Source organism: Uloborus diversus, chromosome 1 (genome assembly GCF_026930045.1).
Source record: "Uloborus diversus isolate 005 chromosome 1, Udiv.v.3.1, whole genome shotgun sequence".
NCBI lineage: Eukaryota > Metazoa > Arthropoda > Arachnida > Araneae > Uloboridae > Uloborus > Uloborus diversus.
In genome coordinates this window covers 100,526,361-100,548,147 of record NC_072731.1, presented here as the reverse complement: position 1 = coordinate 100,548,147, position 21,787 = coordinate 100,526,361, and the positions used below count along the sequence as shown (strand labels likewise).

The following is a 21,787-nucleotide window of genomic DNA, read 5'->3' as shown; positions in this document are numbered from 1 at the left end:
TTGAAGAAAGTATTGGTTTCGTGCAAATTTTCGAATTTTGACGAATTTAAATGTTTTGAGGTGTGCTGATACCAGTTCGATTATTATTTAAAAAATTTTGTCTGTCTGCGTGTCCGTGTGTATGTCTGTATGCGTGTGACCGGTTTTTTGTGGCCGCTCTACAACAAAAACTACCGCATGACATTGAACGAAATTTGGTACACATATGTGCACATTAGTTTTTGGCGCGAATTCCTCGGGAGGGGGGGGAATGGATCAATAGAACGTTTCTTGAGCTATGCGTTCCTACTATTCCCCAAGATGTAACTGGAGGATCAAAGAAAATTTCGTTTATATATTGCCACTAACAGGTACAGGTGCTGATTCAATTTAGGTTTCAATGGAGAAAGGTGCATTTGAACGTTCTTTCTTTTTCATTGTGAGTTTTATATTTTATTAAGTAACGTTATATTCTGTATGAAACTTGGAATAAATGTGAACCTATATGTAAACATGCGTTGATTCAATTTTGGCGCCAATCGCTGCAAGGGTGGCTGATTTTTTTCTGTGCGAATAAAATTAGCTTTATTAGTGGATTAATAATAAAGATAAATCGTAGTAGTCTGTAGTTTGCTTATTTCACGTGATTTTATTTGTTGGGAAATAATCGGAAATACCCAACGATCAACTGTTGCCATCTTATGTTAGTTAAGAGATAAAATATTTGCAGTTAATTCTAGCAAAGCTAAAAAAATAGCTTTCAATTTTTGCTCTTTGCTTTGCTTTCGCGATGATTCGGAAATTGGGATGGTCATCAAGGTTTTGTGTGTGTAATTTTATATTTGTTGGGAATATTGCTTCCTCGTCAAGCATGGGTAGAGATCAGAATTCATAACAATGATACAGAGGAAAGTTTCGTGATGGCCACAACATACTAGTTTTATTTATTTTTTCATACGCGCATCTTAATCAACATCTTAACAATTCTTCAGATGTAAGATGAACCCACAATCACAATCTCTTTCAATTATTTTGATCGGATTATTTATACATTAAAAAAAATCAATATCTCACGCAGAAGATTTTAAATGACCACTTTAAAATGTATTTTCACTTCCTTAAACAAATTTTTAACTTTTTCTAGGTTAATTTAGGTTCTTTGTGCATCCAAATTGCAAGATGATCTTCTAAGTAGGTTCATTGAAAAAAAAAAAAAATAAGTAAATGTTTTATTAACACCGGGATTTTGCATGGAGTACCTACATCAATGAAAAAAGATTAATTGTAACTGGATCAAAGTGAGATCGTTGGGAAAAGAAAAGTTTCCGGATATGGTTTATTAATACCTGGTTTTTGCTTGAAAAGTATAGACAAGGAAGGAAAAATTTGTTCTGAATACATCAAAAAAAATTTTTTTTTTTCGAAAGCTAACTTGATAACAAACGTAAGCCAGAAATCAATTTGTTCTTCTCTGTTAAAAACATTCAAAGAAATAAATATGTTTCATTAAAAATAAAAACGAAAAAACCATTAGAACAAACTACATTTTAAAGCTTGCAACTCTATTAGGATTTAATTATAATCTATTTTAATGTATCAGCCTCAATTTACGGTTCATGCGTTATTAAGCACATTAGCATTAAAACTTCCAGTTTTCTGAATTTTAAATGTTAACGAAATCAAATTTTCTCTGAGAAATGGATTAACATCATTAGCTTAATTTTTAAATGATTTGAGCTGCGATTTATTGAGTTTTCACGCTAAAATGCACTCCTGTTTGCATTACGGTTTTAGCTTTTTTCATGAATTCACTCTCTCAAACGCTTAACTGTTTGATGCAATTTCTGTACCCAAAGTGCTTAAAGTGAAGTATTATAATTTATTAATTTACTTTTGTTGAATTATAACTTTTTCTTTTTTTTTTAAATTTCGGCCCAATCAAGCGCTTCTTGCTTTCGCATCATTTATATGCAACTGGAGGAGTAAAGTCAATTTTCCAAGTACCGCAAATCATTTATTTGAAGCCCCGAAATAAGAAAATCTAGGTTCAAAAGTAACAAGAAGTTCCGTCTAGAACTGAACGAGCCTACCGTCTCGTACACCAAAATCGCTTTTTCTAGTTAATAAACGTTTTTTCCAATCAACTCAGGTTGCAATTTATATGAAATATTCTGCTAAGGATTTCCATGGTAAAGGTTTCATCACAATGATGGAATATTATATGAGAAACGACTTTGATATCACAAAATAAATGCATTGAAAATGTTTATATAAATGTATAAACTAGCGATACCCGCTACGGTTTTGCCTGTGAAATTTAAAGAAAGATTCATGCGATACTATTTTTGCTTCTGTCACTGTGTTTGTGATATTTAAGAACTTCAATTGTGTTTCGTTTATTCGCTACAGCCCGGAGCTTAAGCTTTTAAAATCCTATGAAATCCCGTTATGAGGAACTTCATGAGAATGCAAGTTTTGCTCATTGTAACGGGTTTTTCATTGTAATGAAATCCAATCAGTTTCGTGCAAATTGAATCGGGACTCAAAATGTGTTTTGTTTAAACGGATATTTCAGTGTATAGGTATTCATTGTAACGGAATTTCACAATATATCATTATGTGCTATATTTCAATCTCATATAGCTCAAAAACGGGTACGTCATGATAAACGAGACCCCTACCATTGGTTTCAGCTCCCTCAATAAATAAGAACAAATATTTATTTTTTTTTCTGGGAAAAAAAGTCCGCACCGTTCTCTTATTAATACCAAAGTAATATATCTCTATCAAAATGGTAAAATAAAGTTTATAATTATATTTATTGTAAGGTGTGCTTTCTAAGGCGGGATGATTTGGGCGGCGTAGTTAGACTTCACTGAATAGTGTATAATACAGTTACACAACATTTTGTAAATACAGGGAGACAAGAAATAACTTGGACACACGTGATACATCAGAACGTTAATTCTAATAAAGATGTTACGAAAAAAACTTCAAAATAAATAAGAATAAATTATTTCGTCTACTATATTTACAAATTTTCAAAATGGCTACCTTTAGCCTTTACACAGAGCTTTAAACGTGTCACAAAAATTTCGGCTGAATGAATTTGCTGCTGCACTCTCTAACTCTCTCTTTTTAGGCCATAATCGAATTTAATGCAAGACGATCTTTCTTGCATCGATAAAATTTTCAAGATTAGCCAGCTTTCTTATATCGCATACATGTTTTTCGTATCTCATAATTTTATTGATTTATTTATTTTTACCTATTCAGATACAAACATTTTTAATTGAAGATACATTTTTTTTTCCAAAACTCTCATCTACAATTCATTTTTTTTTACGCGTGTACACTTAAATACAGAATACAATAACTACATTTAACGCATCTCTTCTAAACAGCATGAAATATACTGAAAAACAAGTTTGTCTAGTTAGTGAAAGTGAATTTCATATTTCTTTCACAATAATAAATACTTCCTTTCACGCATGGGAGACATATTATATTTTAGAAATCAGTTTTGGATGTTAAAATGTATTTTTTTGAAATAATTGAAAAAATATGAATAATTTGAGATAAAAAGTCTAATGCAGTTGAGAGAGATACTTATACCTGATGTTAATAGGTTTACTGAAAAGTAAGCTTGTTTATCTCAAGTCGAAACGTTTTGTTTGAGCAGTCGAAATCCAAACTCTACTGTAGTCAAACAGTGTTAATTATGCTTTTTTTATTTTTTCTACTTTTATAGCAACTGACATAATGTAATTTTAACGGAATTTATTAATTTCTTTTATTAACTGGGTTTAGTTGTACGTTACCCAATCAATTGCAAGACAATAAATTGTTACTCACGATTATTTAATCACCACAAGTATTTAATTTGTGACAAGTTTAAATTGCAGCGAAATAATCTGTGCAATGTTATTTAATAACCTCTGACACTTGTTTCGGTCCACGTTCAATTTCCAACTGAGAGTTAAGAGTCCGGTCGAAATTGCCACCCTATAAATTCAAATCGATCCGGCATGCGCGCAGTATCATCCTGCTCCCGGATGTTCCCGAGCACCACACAGTCACACGTGGTTCCCCCAGCGCTGAGGTAAAGTACGTTGAATGCTTGGATCCAGAGATCAGTCTGCACTCAGCAGCAGGCCGGACAACACGAAGTCGTGATGACTGCCGGATTCGATCCTGCCTGAATGAACACGTGGTTTCTTGATTTTTAAAAAGACATTTTAATACCAGAAAGTGAACATTACATCCTTAACTTCATGATTTGGTCAATTTTTTCCAGATCCACTCGCACATGGATCATCGCCTTACTTCTTCATTTAAACGGTAAGAGGAAATGCATGATCATTAAATTTGACAATGTCCTGGTTGGGGCATTTTTCCTTTTTAGAAATAGTTGACATTTCGTTCACCATCTTCCGCGTAATAAAAAAAAAAGTTTCTGCAGAAGTATACTTTTTATAATACATCTCACCGGTAACAATATTATCTATCCCAAACATATGGAATAGTTTATAATCATAGACTCAAAATTTAATGGTTTTTTTTTTTGCAACAATACTGCCACAAAGTGAAATTACATAACTGGAATCTGGTGACGAATAAACAGCATAATTAGGACCAGTTTTATTAGTAGTACCAGTTTACGCTTATGTTTCGAATTTCCAAATTTAGACAAATAAATTCTTTTATTATTATACTCTGCATTAATTCAGACTAGAAAAACGAACTAGTAATTAAAATATGTCCCAAATATTTTGAAGTATGCTGCAGAATTCAAGTATATGTATAAATTATTTAAAACTAGCACAACTTGATTTTTTTCCCTATACTTTTTTCTTGAATGTGCCACTGTTGCTCCTAGTGACCGATATATACATATTTAAGTCGTATTTATAATGTATAACCAACATTGTTGTATTTTACTATATATATTTACAAGTATAATGAATAAGGTACACTATAATTTTTTCGTATATCTAATTACTTATAATTTTGATATTGTATCATTCAAGTTCCAGCAAAGCTGGTCGTTTGGAGCATTTGGAATCATTAAAAAAAAATAGTGAAACTAGTGAAAAGTGGTTGCATTGATAATTTTGCAGTAGTTATTAGTTTATATCATGAAACAAGTGACTGAAAATTCTAATAAAGTGCAGTTGCCCGTCAAAAATGTTTTGTTAGCTTATTCTAGTGACTTTTGTTTTCATGCCGAAGTTATAATGTATTGATGATAGATATAAAAGAATGTTTGTTAATTCTAGACACTGCTCTTATAATAAACATCTGCTTTAGAAATAATTACCTTTTGATTAAAAAAATGATAAAATATGATTCGAAAATTTAAAAAAATGGATCTAAAATGATCATGCTAATGAATAATTCGTATGTTGTTTAAATATTTAGATAACAATTGAGTCTCAACTTTGGGAACCAATTTCACGTAAAAGTTAGTAGCTCCTGTCGGGTAAAAAAATAAGAGGATGGTAAGAAAATCATACAAATGTTTGGAATGATGCTTCAGTGCTTGGGCGATTTAATTATTTTTTATCTACCTTTGTGACTTTAAACGTTTATTCTTTGAACATCATCAATACCTTTTATAGACTGATTTTTTTAAAAATCGGGTCAAAAACAGGAGATGCAATAAGACGTTGCTATAAATCCACTATAATAAAAAATTATTTAAATATTTTTAATAGAATTCGCATACATAACATTAATGAAAGTGTATTTGTGAAAGGGTACACATTATTTTTCAATTTAAAAGGGTTTTCGAAGAACGTGAATGAAATATGGTTACACACAATTTTTCCTCTCACGTTTGCGCTGACTTTAAAAATCAAATTTTAAAGTTGTGTCCATGGTGCTCAAAGAATGCTATATTTCAGTTTTTAGAGAAAGCAGCAGTTTTAAAGTTTTTCTTTTTAAATTTATGTTTTTTTTAAAAAGCTGAAGAAAAGTTTTCACGTGAGAAAATAAAAGTGCTTACGAGTAACCTTGTTACAGTAATAACTTTCCTATGCATTTTATCAAAAAGTAAACAAAATTATTGCCCCTACTTCCACTACAACTTATTTAAAGAGAAGGAACACAGCATACATGACAGCTTATTAAGAGAGATGCAACATTGCGAAAATTCTGGAAGTTCTTACTTCACTACGTGGAAATAATCCTTTGAAAGGAATACATATAGTCGAGTTGAATTTTCAAGATCATAAATGATTTCGTTCTCTTCCACCCATAACATTTTAGACCATAATATTTAAAACCTTAATCCCTCCTTCCTACTGGTCTCAAATGCAAAGGCCGTTGAACACCTTCAGTTGATTTATTCTCTCCGACAAAGTCTACTGCACATAAGTACAGCACGATTTCGCCTTGTTGTTTGACTTGAAATTATGATGCCGGTGGTGATTAATGCACAGACGGGGATAGCCTTAATTGTTCAGAATTCTTCTTTACACAATTTACAATGTATTTCATTTCTTCCTATTTGCATTATATTTTTCAGCATTTAAAACTCTGAGTGAAACTATTTTTAAAACCGGAAATACAAAGGAAGTGGGTTGTAAGTTTGACGTGTGTGTGTATTTGTGTATCTGTGTATGTGTGTGTTTACGTCTGGGACGCTCTAGCGCCTATACGGATAGACCGATTTTGAATTTTTTTTTTAATTCGAAAGGAGAGTTGATCGAGAGTGATCTTAACTAGGTTGCGTCTTCGGATGACATTAACTAACGAAGGTAATATTTAAACATTTATAAAAGGTATTTTGAAATTTTTGCAGTGAAAAGGTATTTAAAATTTAAAAATTTAGTACCAAATTAAAGAATTTTTTTTTAACGTCTGATAGAATGTGTTTGGAACTTTCATGTTATATAGAATTTAGAGGTGGGCAATGTCGTTCTTTTTAGTGATCCGTTCATCAAAGGATCGTTCATTCTTTTGATCCGTTCAATCAACTCGTTCAATTGAACGACAGGGGACGATTTTCAGGACTAGTTCTTTTTGACCCGTTTGTGCATGAACGACACATCCCTAATAAAATTCGAATTATAAGGTTTTTTAATGCAGATTTAAATACTGCTAAGTTTTTATTCAAGCGATTGTAACCGAATTCATTGTTGGCCGATTAGGAATAAAAAAAGTCCCGCATTTATTTAAAATTTTATTTGTTGTCAGTTTCTATTTGCTAACAAATAAAATACTTGTAGTTGATTTTTAACTGTATAAAGCTTTCAAAAGGATTTTCAATTTTCCCTCTTTATACTACATTTCCGTCTCAGTCGTTTTTTTTTTTTTAATTTTAAATTTTAGTTATTTGTATCCGGCATTGGTTTTAAATAAAATTTCTTGGTCATAATGTTAGATAGTAAGAAGCAGAGACACTGAAAAAGCGAAAATTAAAATTATGAAAATCACCAGTCGTAAAAATAATAAGAAAACCTATGCTCTATTTTGAGGCGCCATATAGATGTATAACCCTTGTAGGTGTTGCTATACAGCATGATTTAGAAAACAAAAATAGTGAAAGTTTTGCATAGGACCTGAAATTTGAACGCGTTTTACTAAAAACTTCAAAACATTCACTTGCACTCCTTTTCCTTCACACTTTCTTCCATCGACATTGTTCACACATCGACTTCTCTGTATTTGCAAAAAAATAAATAAATTCTTGATAACTATATTTCTTGGGTAAAAAATGATGAACGGTTTGCTGTTTCAAGAAGTTTAATGAAGTGTGAAATATGTCTTGGAATTGTAGTTCCCTTTCCTTCAAAATTAGTTCATTTATTTCATTTCAATATGCTGTTTAGTTTGGACAATTAAGAATTTTTTAAACTGCATAAAAATAATTTATTTCAAAGAATGTTTTTTTTTATTTTAAAGCAGTAGTATAATTTTCTTGACCAGTTTCATTTAAATATCTCTTTTTTTCTTTCTCTGTATCCATCGCTGGTTAAAGAAGTAGAATATTTGGTCGCAATGTTTTTTGCCCGTTTCTACATTTTTCTGGGGGGGGGGGGAGGCACTCTTAGCGATGTGAAAGAAATATTGGGGAACAAAATGTCAACTCCCGCACCACGAAAACAATTAAAACATTAACTGGCAACTGCATGAATTTTTAATCAAAGAACCAAAGTGTATTCACATAAGAAGTGTGTGAAATAGATGTTTCACTCAGCTTCATGCCTGTATTGTGCGCTATAAAGGGTTTAACAACTTGTTTCGGTCACTCGTCTGGTCAGTGCTAATTCTGCACTAGCTACCAGTTTGTTTGGCACTCTTGGCTTCCTTAAGAGGTTTTACATCTCCGGCTTGGTCACTCTCCTATGCCGGGCTGATGAGTGCTAATAAGCACGAAACTGCAGTCCTCGGCTGCAGTGACCCGGCTGCAGTGACATGACTGAGCTGGCGGTGTATTTCATGTATTTCTGCCTTAGCCCTGGCTAATGGGCGATAATTTACTGAATGAACTACTATATGGTTCAAGATTGTAGAACAGAAGTTAAATATTTTAGAAGACTTTTTATTCCATTTTTTTAGGAAAAAGAAGCTTTCGTAAGTACTCGCACACTTTAATAATCGCTATTTTTCAGTTTGCTGTAAAATAAAGTTTAATTTTTGATTTGATTCAACTCAAAATAATAACACTTAAGGGAAGAGCGCATCATCCTGTCGAGCCTGCAGTTGGGCATATACTCTACTAACAGGCAGAGCATATCCTTTTCGTCGAAGTTAATCACCTCACCGCCTAGTATTCTAACATCAAGCCAATATGGTCGGAAACAACGAAAACGACCTTTCTTTTCGTGTTTCTAAGTGTTAAATGAACATAATATTGGGATAATGATTATTAAAATTAAAGTTCTTCGAAGTAAAACTTGAATCACTCGCTAAAAAATGCCAAACCTCTCTTTAGTTTTCTTTTGAAATCGCAATTAGCTGTTGAAATCGGCAGAAAACACCTGTACTATATTCAAGTCACTTCCTTCCATATTAATTTTTTTATGAACTAGAATCACTGGGGTGACCAGCGGGGCGTGCAAGCTTGAGTTACCATACATGCAGGATGTCTCAAACAGTTTTTTTCAAACTTAAATTCTCGTCTATTATATCCAACCAAGGCAAGGAAACTGGCACAACTCAAAAACACAGCAATGAAGAAAATCAAGGTTTTACGCAATAGTATTTGTAATCTATTTACTCTCAAATATAAGAATACACGCAAGAAATGTGATGTTTACTTATTAGTTTTTGCTGTCTAAATTAATAATCATACTTAAAGTTCTGAAAAGTCTTCTTCTTAATCACAAAATTTTAATTATGTATGACTAATAATTACATCGTTTTTACGCCACCATGTATCAGTTATGCAGGCTAACTTTGTGCGAGTTTTTTTTGTCGAGAAAGAGCATTAAATTTAGATTTTAAATCAATAGCTAGTAGCATTTATATAGGAATCAGTGTTAGAAAATACAAACTGCAATATATATATATATATATATATATATATATATATATATATATACAGTCAATTCGCGATAACTCGAAGTCCGATAACTCAAATATTACTATAACTTGAAGTTGTTATCAAGTCTCGACTCCTTTGTCTTTAATTCCATGCTAATAATTCTCAATGTCTCGAAGTTAACTTCCTTACTTCCTTTAACTCGAAGTTTTTTCAAAGATGACACGAAATTTATTCCGAAAGAACGAAAAAAAAAAAGAAAGAAATAGTGACTATGATAGAAAAAATAATTCACCTTCACTTGCAATTCCTGCACAATAGACCTCTAAAGCAAGAAGAACACTTGTTGAGCCAATGTGCGATGAAGGAGTTACACTTGTGGAAATGAGTTAGCTTGTTTTCTTTTGTTGTACTGTACTGTTTACACTTTGACATGTTGCTGGACTACTAATTTGCTTTTAAGTTGTCAACTGATTGTACCTTTATTCAAAGTCTGACCTAAGTTAAGATGCATTCCCTTTCATTCTTTAATTCGATCATGTGCTGATATGCTCCTGAGAGACAGAGAGAGTTTTCTTTACTATTTAAGATGTCTAAGCAAATACTCTGTGAACGATATAAAAATAGAAAATTTTAAAGCGGTAGAACCCATGAGTTCGAATTTGCAACGAATGAAGATGTGCACCTTTCCTGAAGTAGAAACAGCTTTATTTAAGTATGCAAGTGGTTCTGTACTATTCACTGAAGTCACTTTCGTACTATTCACTGAATTCACTTTTGTACTATTCACTGAAGTCACTTCTGTACTCTTCACTGAAGTCCCTTCCATAGTCTTCACTAAAGTCACTTCCGTATTTTTGACTGAAGTCACTTCCAAATTTTCCACTGAAGTCACTTCCGGGTTTTCTACTGAAGCCACTTCCGTTTTATTCACTGAAGTTTCTTCCGTACTCATCACTGAAGTACCTTCAGGTGGAGTCGTAGATTTGATTCCTTCATCGCTACTTTTTTCTTGAGGAGCTTTAGAAGTATGATTAGAGTGGTCATGATCATGTGCATGATCGTGGCCTTCGTGATCTTTACTAAATAAAGGGGCTTTATCTTCGATTTTGACAACGAGTTTTTATCTTCGACACCTGTCAAGAGTTTTATCTACCATACTGCCAAGCGTTTTATCTTCCATACTGACAAAGGTTTTATCTTCCACAACGCCAATGGTTTTATCTTCCATTCCGTCAATGGTTTTATCTTCCATTCCGTCAATGGTTTTATCTTCCATACTGCCAAAGGTTTTATCTTCCATACTGCCAAAAGTTTTATCTTCCATTCTTCCATATGTCCAATGGTTTTATCTTCCATACTGCCAAGGCTTTTATCTTCCAAACTGCCAAGAGTGTTATCTTCCATACTGCCGAGGGTTTTCTGTTAAATACTGCCAAGGATTTTCTGTTCCATACTGACAAGAATTTTATGAAACAGAGCGAGTTTTCTTTACTATTAAAGATGTCTAAGCAATTACTCTGTCAATGATATTAAAAGAAAAAGAGTAAATTTTAAAGGGTAGAAACCATGAATTCGAATTTGCAACAAATGAAGATGTGCACCTTTCCTGACATAGAATCAGCTCTATTTAAGTATGCATGTGGTTCCAGCAGTATCGAACTTAAAAATATGCTTTTGATTTTTCTCTCTGAATATTTTTTATTAAACTGTGCATATTGTGCTTAAAAGCTATCAAGTACTGTAATTTTGTCTGATATATGAACATATTAATTAAAATATTCGATGGTTTTTAATATTGAAATGTCGAAAACCGAAACTAGTTTATTCAAACACTTTTAAAAGCATTATTCAAAAGAAATACTTTATAATACGTAACAAAATGCTAACTGATGCGTGAGGTGTATGCATTAAAATATTTTGCTAAAACTGTTTCGTTTATTGTTTTGGGAAACTAACTTTGATTTAATGATGCAAATAATTACTGCAGGGAAATTGAATTATAACGAAAGTCAAAGTTCTCTTGTTTTCAGCAAACACTGACAACTTCTCATGAATATTTATGCATTCTCTAACAATAAAGACACCAAATAAGATATATCCAATTTGGTTAAATAATAAATACTTACTTGTAATGAAATATTAGCAAAGTATGATTATGATAATTTCTCACAATCAGTAGAGTAAAAAACCTTGAAAGTTTTGAACAACTTTTGTTATAATAAGTTTCATTAATTGTTTACGATGTGTCTCAAAAACAATATGTAAAGAATTATTCTCGTGTCTTGTAGTTTTAGTGAGGATTTTAGTTGTTTATTTGAAATTTCATGTATTTTTAATTTTTGCACACATTTTTAAAACTTAATTTACTTAGAATGGGTTTCGTCACGAATATGTTCAAAAAGAATGTGTGAGTAATAATTAAAATAAAATCATTTATTTTCTGGTTATAGATTATGATGCTGCTTAATGATGATGCTTAAATATGTAGGAAAAAACGAGACAGTTTTCAATAAAGAAACCTGCATAACAATTATTAAATTTACGATTTTCAATTTACTCGTTTATTAATAACGAAGAAATTTTTAATTACATTTTTTAATCAACTATTATGCCTTAGATTGATGGAAGGATAACTGATATAATTTTGAAATAAATATAATTAAGGCAATCATATTTAGTTGCATTATTCAAAGACAGTGTCTTTACCTTGATACAGGAACTCTGAGTTAATCTGAATTGCTACGCATTCGTTTTCCTTTGCACTTTAAGTTTATAGAATCCTCATATAAATCCATTTTATTGCAATGTTTTTCAATATCTGACAAGATTCTTTGTAAACAAATTTAATATTTAAGAGTCAACAATTGATTAGTTCTATTCTTAAATTTCCTTTAGACAAGTATGAAATAAAAGCAAGTTTTTTTGTTTCAACAAAAAGTTTTTTTTTGCATTAGTTTTACTTGTATCTATCTGATAAATGCGGATATTATTTAAACCGTACACCGTTTTCTGAAACAGTGGTATAATGAACCATTTTCTCTTTTTCACTTAAAAAAAGGAGAGAGAGAGAGAGAGATGAATGCATATAGAATATTTATTCATAAGAACGGTTTGAGTTTCATTAATGTAATTAACACTTGAAACAGACGAGAAATTGAAAGGATATTTGAAGAATTAAAAATAGAACGTAGAAAATATTAATTTAATCTATTTTAAAAACATGCAAAAACAATCCATTTTCAGCTTAAATGTACTGAATGCTATAAAGTATGACTGGTTATTGGAGAAAATCTAAAAAGAGCCAGTGAAAAGTAAAACGATGCATGTGGATCTTTTAAAGTTTAGAGTGAAAAGCGTTTAAAGTTAAGATCATATGTAGGCTTTCAGTATTTTTTTTTTTTTATAAATCACTCCGTATAGCAGCACCTACCAGGAATACTAGTACTATTTTTGATTCCAAAGCACAGTAGAGGTTATCCTATTATTTGTGCTGGTTATCTGCAAATTTTTAATTTTGTCAGTTACATCCTTTTACTGCCTCAAGTGCACAAGATATATATTTCTTAAGTTTTAAAAATGAATTGCGTTATGCTTTGTTTAATATCAACCTATGAATTTATAACAAGTAGCACTTGAGTAATCTGTCAAAAGCATGATTGTCATAAAAACTTAGCTAAGTGTTAGAATATTTGATTTGGCTAAGTTATTGTTAGGCAATCAAATCCAAATGAAATACATTTAAAAATAAACGACACATTTTTTTTAAGCATAGGGTAGGTTATTCTTTTCAGAGAATCAGATTGAACATGTTGTCGCGTTGTGTATACAGCGTACATTGCTCAATGAGCAATCTCCAGATGAAATATCTTAGCAAATTAGTTAAATTTTGTATTTCTTGACTCTTGTTTTATTTTTGCTTCAAACTCTCAATATCCTAACTTCGCACCTGATTTTGAATATTTTTGCAATTGGAAGCATGCATCTAGGACTAACGGTTGCGAAAATAAAGGTCTTGCAAGTTAAAACGGATCCCCCGTATACCGTTTTTCTGATACTCAACAGTTCTGAATATTCAAATACATAAGAATTAAAAGATTAAGTTTAAAATGCCGGGAATAAATTCCAAAGTAATGCGCCAAAACGTCTTTTTTTCTCTCTTGGACCAACTGCAAATAATTCGTATTTCATTTAAGCCGTTACTTAAAATAATTTACGATTAATGCCGCTATAACAAATATTTCATTAATAAAGCCATTTAATTTCTATCTACCAGAGAGCAATTTGCATTTCCAGAGAAGGTTGCAATTGGTTGTGAAACACGCTTTTTTTCTTCTAATTTTTAGTACAATACTCAACCAATGTACAAACAATGTTGCGTGTTTCGTATTTTACCTTTTATTCCAGAAATTTGAAACTTAGGGACTAGCTGAGGAACCTACTGTGCATCTTAATGTAAAGAACGAACTTGCAATTCGCAATACTTTATATTATGATGTAAACACATACAAACCATAATTTTTTAAATGCAATTTTTTGGGAGCTTTGATATTACTTATAAGGACACATAATGGTTCCTTTCTTTAAAATATGTACAAATTAAATGCCGAAGTTGAAAATTCCTGCAGTAAAGGGGAAATATATCCGTAAAAAGTTTATGCCCTTAAAAATGGATTAAGCAATGAACCATGTGTCCTCACAAAGATAAGCTTACGTTTTGTTAAGTTTTAGCTCCCCTTTTCCCCTCTTCATTGTTAATAACGGAGGCTAGTCCAGGCGAATGTGGCAGTCGTATGTACACGGATTGAATGCACGTGAACCAAAGGATACATATTTTCAACTTGATCTCAAGCTCCTTGTTTCTGATTTCAATATAATGTGACTACAAACCTGTCTGTGTTGACTTGAAATGTATTTCTCATTTGAAAGGTTCAGAACAAGAATGTGATAAGCCACATGATGTGAATTTTCAGTATAGGGAGTGGTGCAAATGTGGGAGCGTGTTGGTAATGTGGAAACATAACCTGTACGGCTTGTGAGGCGTTGCACTTTTGCAGTGAACGCATCAACTTGTTACTGTGTTCATTTAGTAAGCCTTTAGAAGCGTTGGTAGTCAACTCGTGGTTTATTATCAGTGAGGTTGTTGCTTTAAGTTTTTCTTGATTTTTCAAACTTTTGAGGTAAGTCTTTAAAGTTGGTTTAATTACATAGTCCATTAAGCTATTTCTTAGTACTTAGGCAGTTATTGGTTCAGCAAAAAATACTTTACAACCTGGTAGAATTAAGTGGATTCCTAGCTTGAAAATATAGCGTAGATTTATTTTCATAGTTCAATATGGCTATGCTGATAATGTGGAAGCGCTACACTGGGGGTAATGTGGAAACATTACCCCGAATGGGGATATGTTCAAGGGAACGTTCCAGTGATGTTCAAGGGGAACTTTGCATCTGATATGAGGTTAGGTTTAGTCTTGGTGCCATACTTTGTGCGCTGGATGTGTAAATGATCATTACATTTGTGACTTTTGCAAGTGAACACTCGATTTTATTTATTTTTTTTATTTTTTTATTAAAAAAGTTTAATTCTTAAGCCTTTGTATTAGTTTTGCTATGTATAATAAATTCACATTTAAGTATGAATTTTTTTAGTTAGTGCTTTTATCCCAGAAAACAAATGTTTTCACATTATCATCACATTTTGAAAATCGGGTCAAATATTTAATTTTTTATTATCTATCATTAATACAATGTAAACGTGATGTTTCGCGTAAAATCAAAAGCGGTTATTGTGTTTTGCAGAATTTAGACAAATTTCATTGATAAAAAAAAACTGGATACACCAAAAATTAAAGCAGGGTTTCCACATTTGCACAACTTCCTTTAGTTTATTTTCCAACTTATAAAACGTATTGGTAGAATTTTTCAAAGGTATTATACATTCTATATTCTGCAATACTAAAACCATATATATTTTTCTCCATGTGACATAATCCAGTGTCATGTTTATTTCAATTTTAGTTATAAGAAGCCAAAATTTTGATCGGAAAGTTACTCCTAGTATCTTGTTACAGTTTGGCCCTGAGCCCTTCAATTGTTTAAAAAGTTTAAGTAAACGAAACATGCATCTTTCATATTTCCATAAAGGTGCATACAATCGAAACAAAAGTAATGTTTAAGATTATTAACAATGTTAACCCTTTAACATGCTCCTAACGGTTGATTGAAATTCAAAAGCTCCAATTCAGGTTTATTTTGCGAATTAAATTTAGAAACAAGATCGCAACAGACGAAGAAATATCTAACCAGACAGAACTATTGAAGCGTTCAAATCATTTTTAGTCAAAAAGTAATTATTTCCGAAGTAATTAATATCTAGTGATGCATGTTTCATATAGTTTGCTTTGTTCAGACTAAAAAGGGATTCATATTTATTGTTATGGAAAGACAAGCAGACTGTAATTGGTTTCCATATCACCCAAGCAATATCAACTAAAGGTCGCTGAAGGTAACTTAAGATCAATATTATGTTTGGTTCTTCAAGAAACAAGAACATTTTTGCTGCGCCTAGTTATCTGGGAAGTAAATAAATATTCAAATCCCAGAGTTGTGGGTAAAAGAGCGATGTTAATTGGAGAAGTACTGATGCATAAAATCATATATTATTAGCCTATTAACATCATGCGAAAAACGACATTTCTAGATATTATACTAATCGTGTAAATACATATAGTTTTGTTAAACGTTTCGTGCTTCGTTAATTATGAATACACTTTGATAAAACTGTTTTTTTTTCCGTAACTGCTGAAATTTGTTATTATTATTATTATTATTATAAAAATCTTTCGAGAGTGTATGTAACCCTATCATTTTTGTTCCCTTACACTCCGGAAAACTTAGCATCATTAAGTGGGAAATTTCCCAGTGATTTTTAAGCAATTCCGTAAGTAGCATACATAAAAGTCATACATTTAAGTATTTACTCCAGTCAAAATTTACACAAAAAAGGCTAAAATCGCATACGCGAAGTAGTTCTGTTTTTACCTCCTTCCATAGTAGAGGATGTATTGTATTCACGAAAAAAGTTCACTAAAATATTGGCCCAAATTTCCATTTTGCTCAACCGCAGTGCATAGGTAGCTAAGAACGTATGGATGCCCAAAATATCCATTTTGACGATCCCCGAGTAAATTACCATGAGTTTTCTCGCGACTTCTGTATGTGCGAATGTATCTCACATGACTCAAAAACGGAATACCGCAGAAAGTTGAAATTTGGTATGTAAACTCTTAGTTGAGTCTAGTTTTCACCTCCTCTTTTAATTGCATATGGATGATCCAAAAGGGTTTTCTGCACCCTTTTGGGGAAAATCAGTGTAAATTTCAATGCAAAATCAAGTGATCAAGTGATGTTATAATTTGGCGAACATTTAGAAATATATCGCCAAGTTGGCGATTTTTTTCGAATGTGATTTTAATTTGGCGCTATTAGCGATATTTAGAAAGGTATCCATTGAGTCACGTTGAAATTGCTGTTATTGGAAAATATTCTCCAAGTAGAACGTTTTTTTGCATCTGTTAGCGATAAACTAGGGGTGAAAGTATTTGAAATGTTTCCTTGCTTACTGCAGGACATTATTACTGTTAAATTAACGTAAAAGGAAGTCATGTTGTGCACACATTAGCTCGTTTAATATCTTGTTTTGATAAGTAAGGGTAGTGTGGATCCAAGTTTGCAGTTTCCAAAAAGCTGTACTCGATGCGCAATACGCGAAAAACAACAGAATTTTCAGCATTTTTTCAACTCAATACTTATATCTCTTAACCTATGTTTTTTTTAAAATTAAATGCTATTTGATATGTTTAACTACATTAAATTTGCTACAATGTAAGTTCAACTGACACACTGTACGATTAAGGTTTTTGAGATTTAGTACTTTAATAGCTGGCCATTTTTTCGAACAGATAAAAACGGTACGACGAAGCCTCCAGACTTCATTTTGGGCTTAAAACCAATTAAATTTACTTTCTCAATATTATCTCTTCTGTCCCTGTAAAATAAGAGTTTGTGTCAATATTCGGCAAAAAAACAAATCAAAGCTTCAAATTTTCATTTTTTCGAAAACATAACCAACTTTTAAATTGGTACATCTCAAAAATTGCTAGTAGTACAGCATGTCAGGTGAACGTGAACTTTTGTGTGTTTTATATTCTTTAAAATCCCTCCCCACCTCCGAAAAAAGCAGTTAATGTAACAAAATGTGCTTAGTTTAGGGGTTATAGGTTGTGCAACAAGTAGTAAGGATTTTTCACTGTCACTTAAATCAATACAAACCAACATATAGTTGAGTAGCTGATTTTAGTTATGTGTTCTCGATTGTACTGCTCATAAATATATTATAGCTTTCTAATAATTAATTGTAGTAAATAAGAGAAAAAAAATAAAATAATGTAAACAAAAACTTTGATAACACCAATCCTCAGAGTAATTTCTTAAAAGTAATTTTAATCATTTTACTACTGGTTATACTTTTACATGAGAGTATAGTGACTAGTTCTAACGAAGTTATTCGTCGATTTGTTGACACTTCTGCCCGAGAACAGACTTTAAATTAGCCTCTTAACTTCTCCTCGTGTAAATCCTCAAAAACGAATCTAACGGTTTCTAAAGGACTTGAATGAGTCCAAAATAGCATCTGAGTTCCAATTACATGATACGAATCTGCTACCTAGCCTGTTAATTACTTCGAAGTGAAGTCGTTACGTTTCCGCTCTTATCATTAAGTATTTGTCCTTTATCTGTCACTCGGTGAATTGGAGCTCACACTCAGTTAGCTGAAACAATGAGCTTTGATAAGGTTCCACAATGGAATGAATTTTGAAAATAAGGATTTCAATGTATTTATTTTTAGTTTATATTAAAGGAAAGTGAGAGAAAAGCACTTTGTCATGAAGTGAATAGAAAAAAAAAAGAAATATACGCTGCGGGAGAAAAATGAAAACTTGAACAATTAGGTGTGTATTTTTTTAATCAACAGGAAATATTTTATTGTGCAGAAAATACTGGTAAATGAAGTGTTTTTTATTCCTTATTATAAACTAATACAGTTTTCATGTAATGCGCTATTGTTAATGAAAAATATTGCATAATATTTTGCATACAAAAATTGCAATCTGTTGCTTCAAATGTAAACTTACAAATACATGAAATATGGTATTTTTTGAAATGAATACTAATGAAACTTAAGAATTTTTATCCAAAATTTCAACAACTCTTCAATCATCATCATCGTCATCATTATATTCCAAAACTGATACTATAGGTTTATGGTCACTAAAATATTTTATGGTAACTAAAACAATTTCGATTCGAATCTATTCAAATATCTTGTAAAAACTGCATCAATTGTAGTTTTATAAAATTGCGACCGTTAGACATCGTTAAATCAAGTTATCAATTTAAAAATTCAAACTAATGATAGACGGGGGAAATCGTAACTGAAAATCATTGGCATATCATCTCATCTTATCCCCATCTAATCTAAAACATGCTGAACCATCTTTAAAATAATTACAAAACTTTCTACAAGCTTTGAGAAGGACTTAGGGAAAAAAAGATGAATAAATGAATGTTTGAATTTGAACTTCAACGCCTTAGCCATTCGGTCAATCGGGTGCTTGCTTAAACATGTCCAATGCGCCTAAAGAAGTTTTCACTTCAAAACGCACATGCGGTGCATTCCTGGTGTCGTCAACAGTGTCGCGATTTCAATTGCTTTTTCACCCATCTCAAAAAAAATTCTGAAAGCGACTAATAAAGAAGTTTTCACTTCAAAAAACAGGTTTTTTAAAGTCATAACAAATGATTTATCGTCAAAGATATGCAGTTTATTGTTATATTTTCTACTAGATTTACATTATTTTCTAAGTTTGATGCATATATTTAAAATACTTTATTTCAAACAACAAATACTTCGCCCCATCTACTTAAAACTTGTATGGTAAAGAAATATGGAAATAAAGACATTATTAAATGAATAAAAATGAAATGTTTGCCGTTGAATAGAAACTCGATTTTCTGGTTCCCGTACATCCGTATCTCCGGTTAATCCGAGTCAAATTTGCAGAGGCAAAAAAATAGTCACTTGAAAATTCAAAATTCCGATAGCAAGATCGAAATTATAAATGTGCTAAATATATTTATTTTCTTCATTTTGAATTAATATGCTTTTTCATTTGATGTGTGTTTTGATTTAATTTCAATAATTGCATTGCAAAGTGAAAGTGTGGGCTTTTTTTATGTCACGCCCGCAACTTGCACAAATTATTATAATTTTTTTTATAAAACTTTTTTTCAGAAAGTAGATACCTTATATGGAGATACATAAATCTTACTTATATTGAAATAAATCAAGTTTACAAGCAAAAGATTTAAAATCCTGGATTAAAGAGCAAATATGCACAACGTACAAATGTCATTCCTGATGGATTAAACATTCAAGTTTTCTTTCTCTGTTCTCTTTTCTCTTTTCTTCTTCAATTTCCTTTTTTCCCTTCTGCTTCAATTCAGGTGTCCTTTTCCTTTACAATTGTGTTTAATATATATGAAGGTAATAATTTTGGTTAATATAAATACATATAATTCAGGTAGCACACTTAGTTTCACAAACGTCTAACACGTTTATCAACTTTATGACAACAATTTTAAAAACTTACGAAGTATCTAAACGTTTAGTAATCTACATGGAAACCTTCTTGTGCTGAATTTAAAATAATATTTTTTAGTTGATGAAAATAAAAATACTTTAAAATCATCTAAATTTCAAAATACTGTTCAGTTTTATAGTTAGTAGTCTGCAAATTGAAAATCAGTTCTTTGCCTGGTGTTTTTACAAATTGGTGGGGCAAAACTGATTTTGCGGTGTTGGCAGATTGGTAGTGTGCTTAGAATATAGTGAAAAAAATTGTTTTTTCTTAGGGCTAGAATTTATCATCATATAAAACAAAATTATTGCGCCTTATAAAATAGTATCCATCTATTTTAAATCAGGAGAGAAATACAAAAATACAAGAATAATTTTCACAATTAAACAACGGGTCAACAGTAATAAAATACAGCTTCAACCAGTTTTTATAGCAGATACTAAATATAAAAACCCAGCTAACTAATTTATTTACATTAACGTAAAATTTGTCAATAAAGTCGTAACAACAATTTCAAAACGTTTATAAAACGTCAAAACGTCACGCGTGCCTTCATGGGTAATCATTAATGTTTGTAAACGTTGTGAAAGTTATTTAAAAACGTTTATAAAACGTTTAAACGTTACTAGTGATTTCTGGGTTCATACTTACACGTATTACTCAAAACCAGGACGTGTTGGTTCAATCTATCTTTACGGGTTAAATGAACAGGTTCACTGGTTGTAAATGAACTGCTCGTAATTTTTTTGTTATAAAAAATGTCAAATGTTTTTCGTAGATAAAATGGAATTAGTATTTTATTTTTACCATTTCCAAAAAGAAAACGACTAGAAAATAGGTGATTGTCCACTGATTGAGATGGGATATATATATATATATATATATATATATATATATATATATATATATATATATATATATATATATATATATATATATATATATATATATATATATATATATATAAACTTAGACCTGCCAAACAACCTGACGCAGAATTTTATGTATGAGTTCAAATGTTTTTACTGTCATGTATTACTTGATAAACGACGCTATGCATTTTTTGAATTGAAACTATAATTAAGTGTTAATTTACTGGTAAGTCTGTCCCATGTTATGAAGAAAAGTGAACGTCATCGTATCTATCAACAAACCGAAAACCAATAAAACTCGGATTTGTTTGAGAAAATTGATGGTAAGCTCCTTGAATCACGTACTAAATTTCCATTTATTAAAACGCTTACAAGTAAAGAGACAATTTTAATCATAGTTCCAACATAAGATTTTTTTTTAAAATGATGATTATATCCTTTCTTAAACTAAAAAGCTTTAAAATGCATTTGCATAAAATATAAACATATGTTACATTTTTTTCACAATTCATGTTTGTGTTACGTCTGTAAATTGCGCAAAAAAAGAAAAACGCTTTGTTTAACGTGATAAAACAATTTGTATTCTTGGTTTTTTCCTTTTGAATTTATCATTTGTATAAAACATTTTCAAAATCAAACATCGATTTCAACTTTTCGCTTGTATCAAAAAACATTTATCGATTTGCTTACAGACTAATAAAACTTTTATAATTGCTTCTCTCGAAATTCCTTAATTCTTTATTCGT

The 21,787-nt window shown here is 31.2% G+C and overlaps 1 protein-coding gene across 2 annotated transcripts in view; it reads left to right on the top strand.

Annotated features, from left to right (window-relative positions):
* The first annotated feature begins 4,099 nt into the window (after nucleotides 1–4,099).
* The window catches only part of LOC129234671 (uncharacterized), a 286,165-nt gene continuing 268,477 nt past the window's right edge, over nucleotides 4,100–21,787 (top strand). For both annotated transcript variants that reach the window (XM_054868738.1, XM_054868745.1), the window contains exon 1: nucleotides 4,100–4,320. In XM_054868738.1, the coding sequence (XP_054724713.1) occupies nucleotides 4,254–4,320 (67 nt within the window). In that variant the 5' untranslated portion in view covers nucleotides 4,100–4,253. The remainder of the gene's footprint in view (nucleotides 4,321–21,787) is intronic.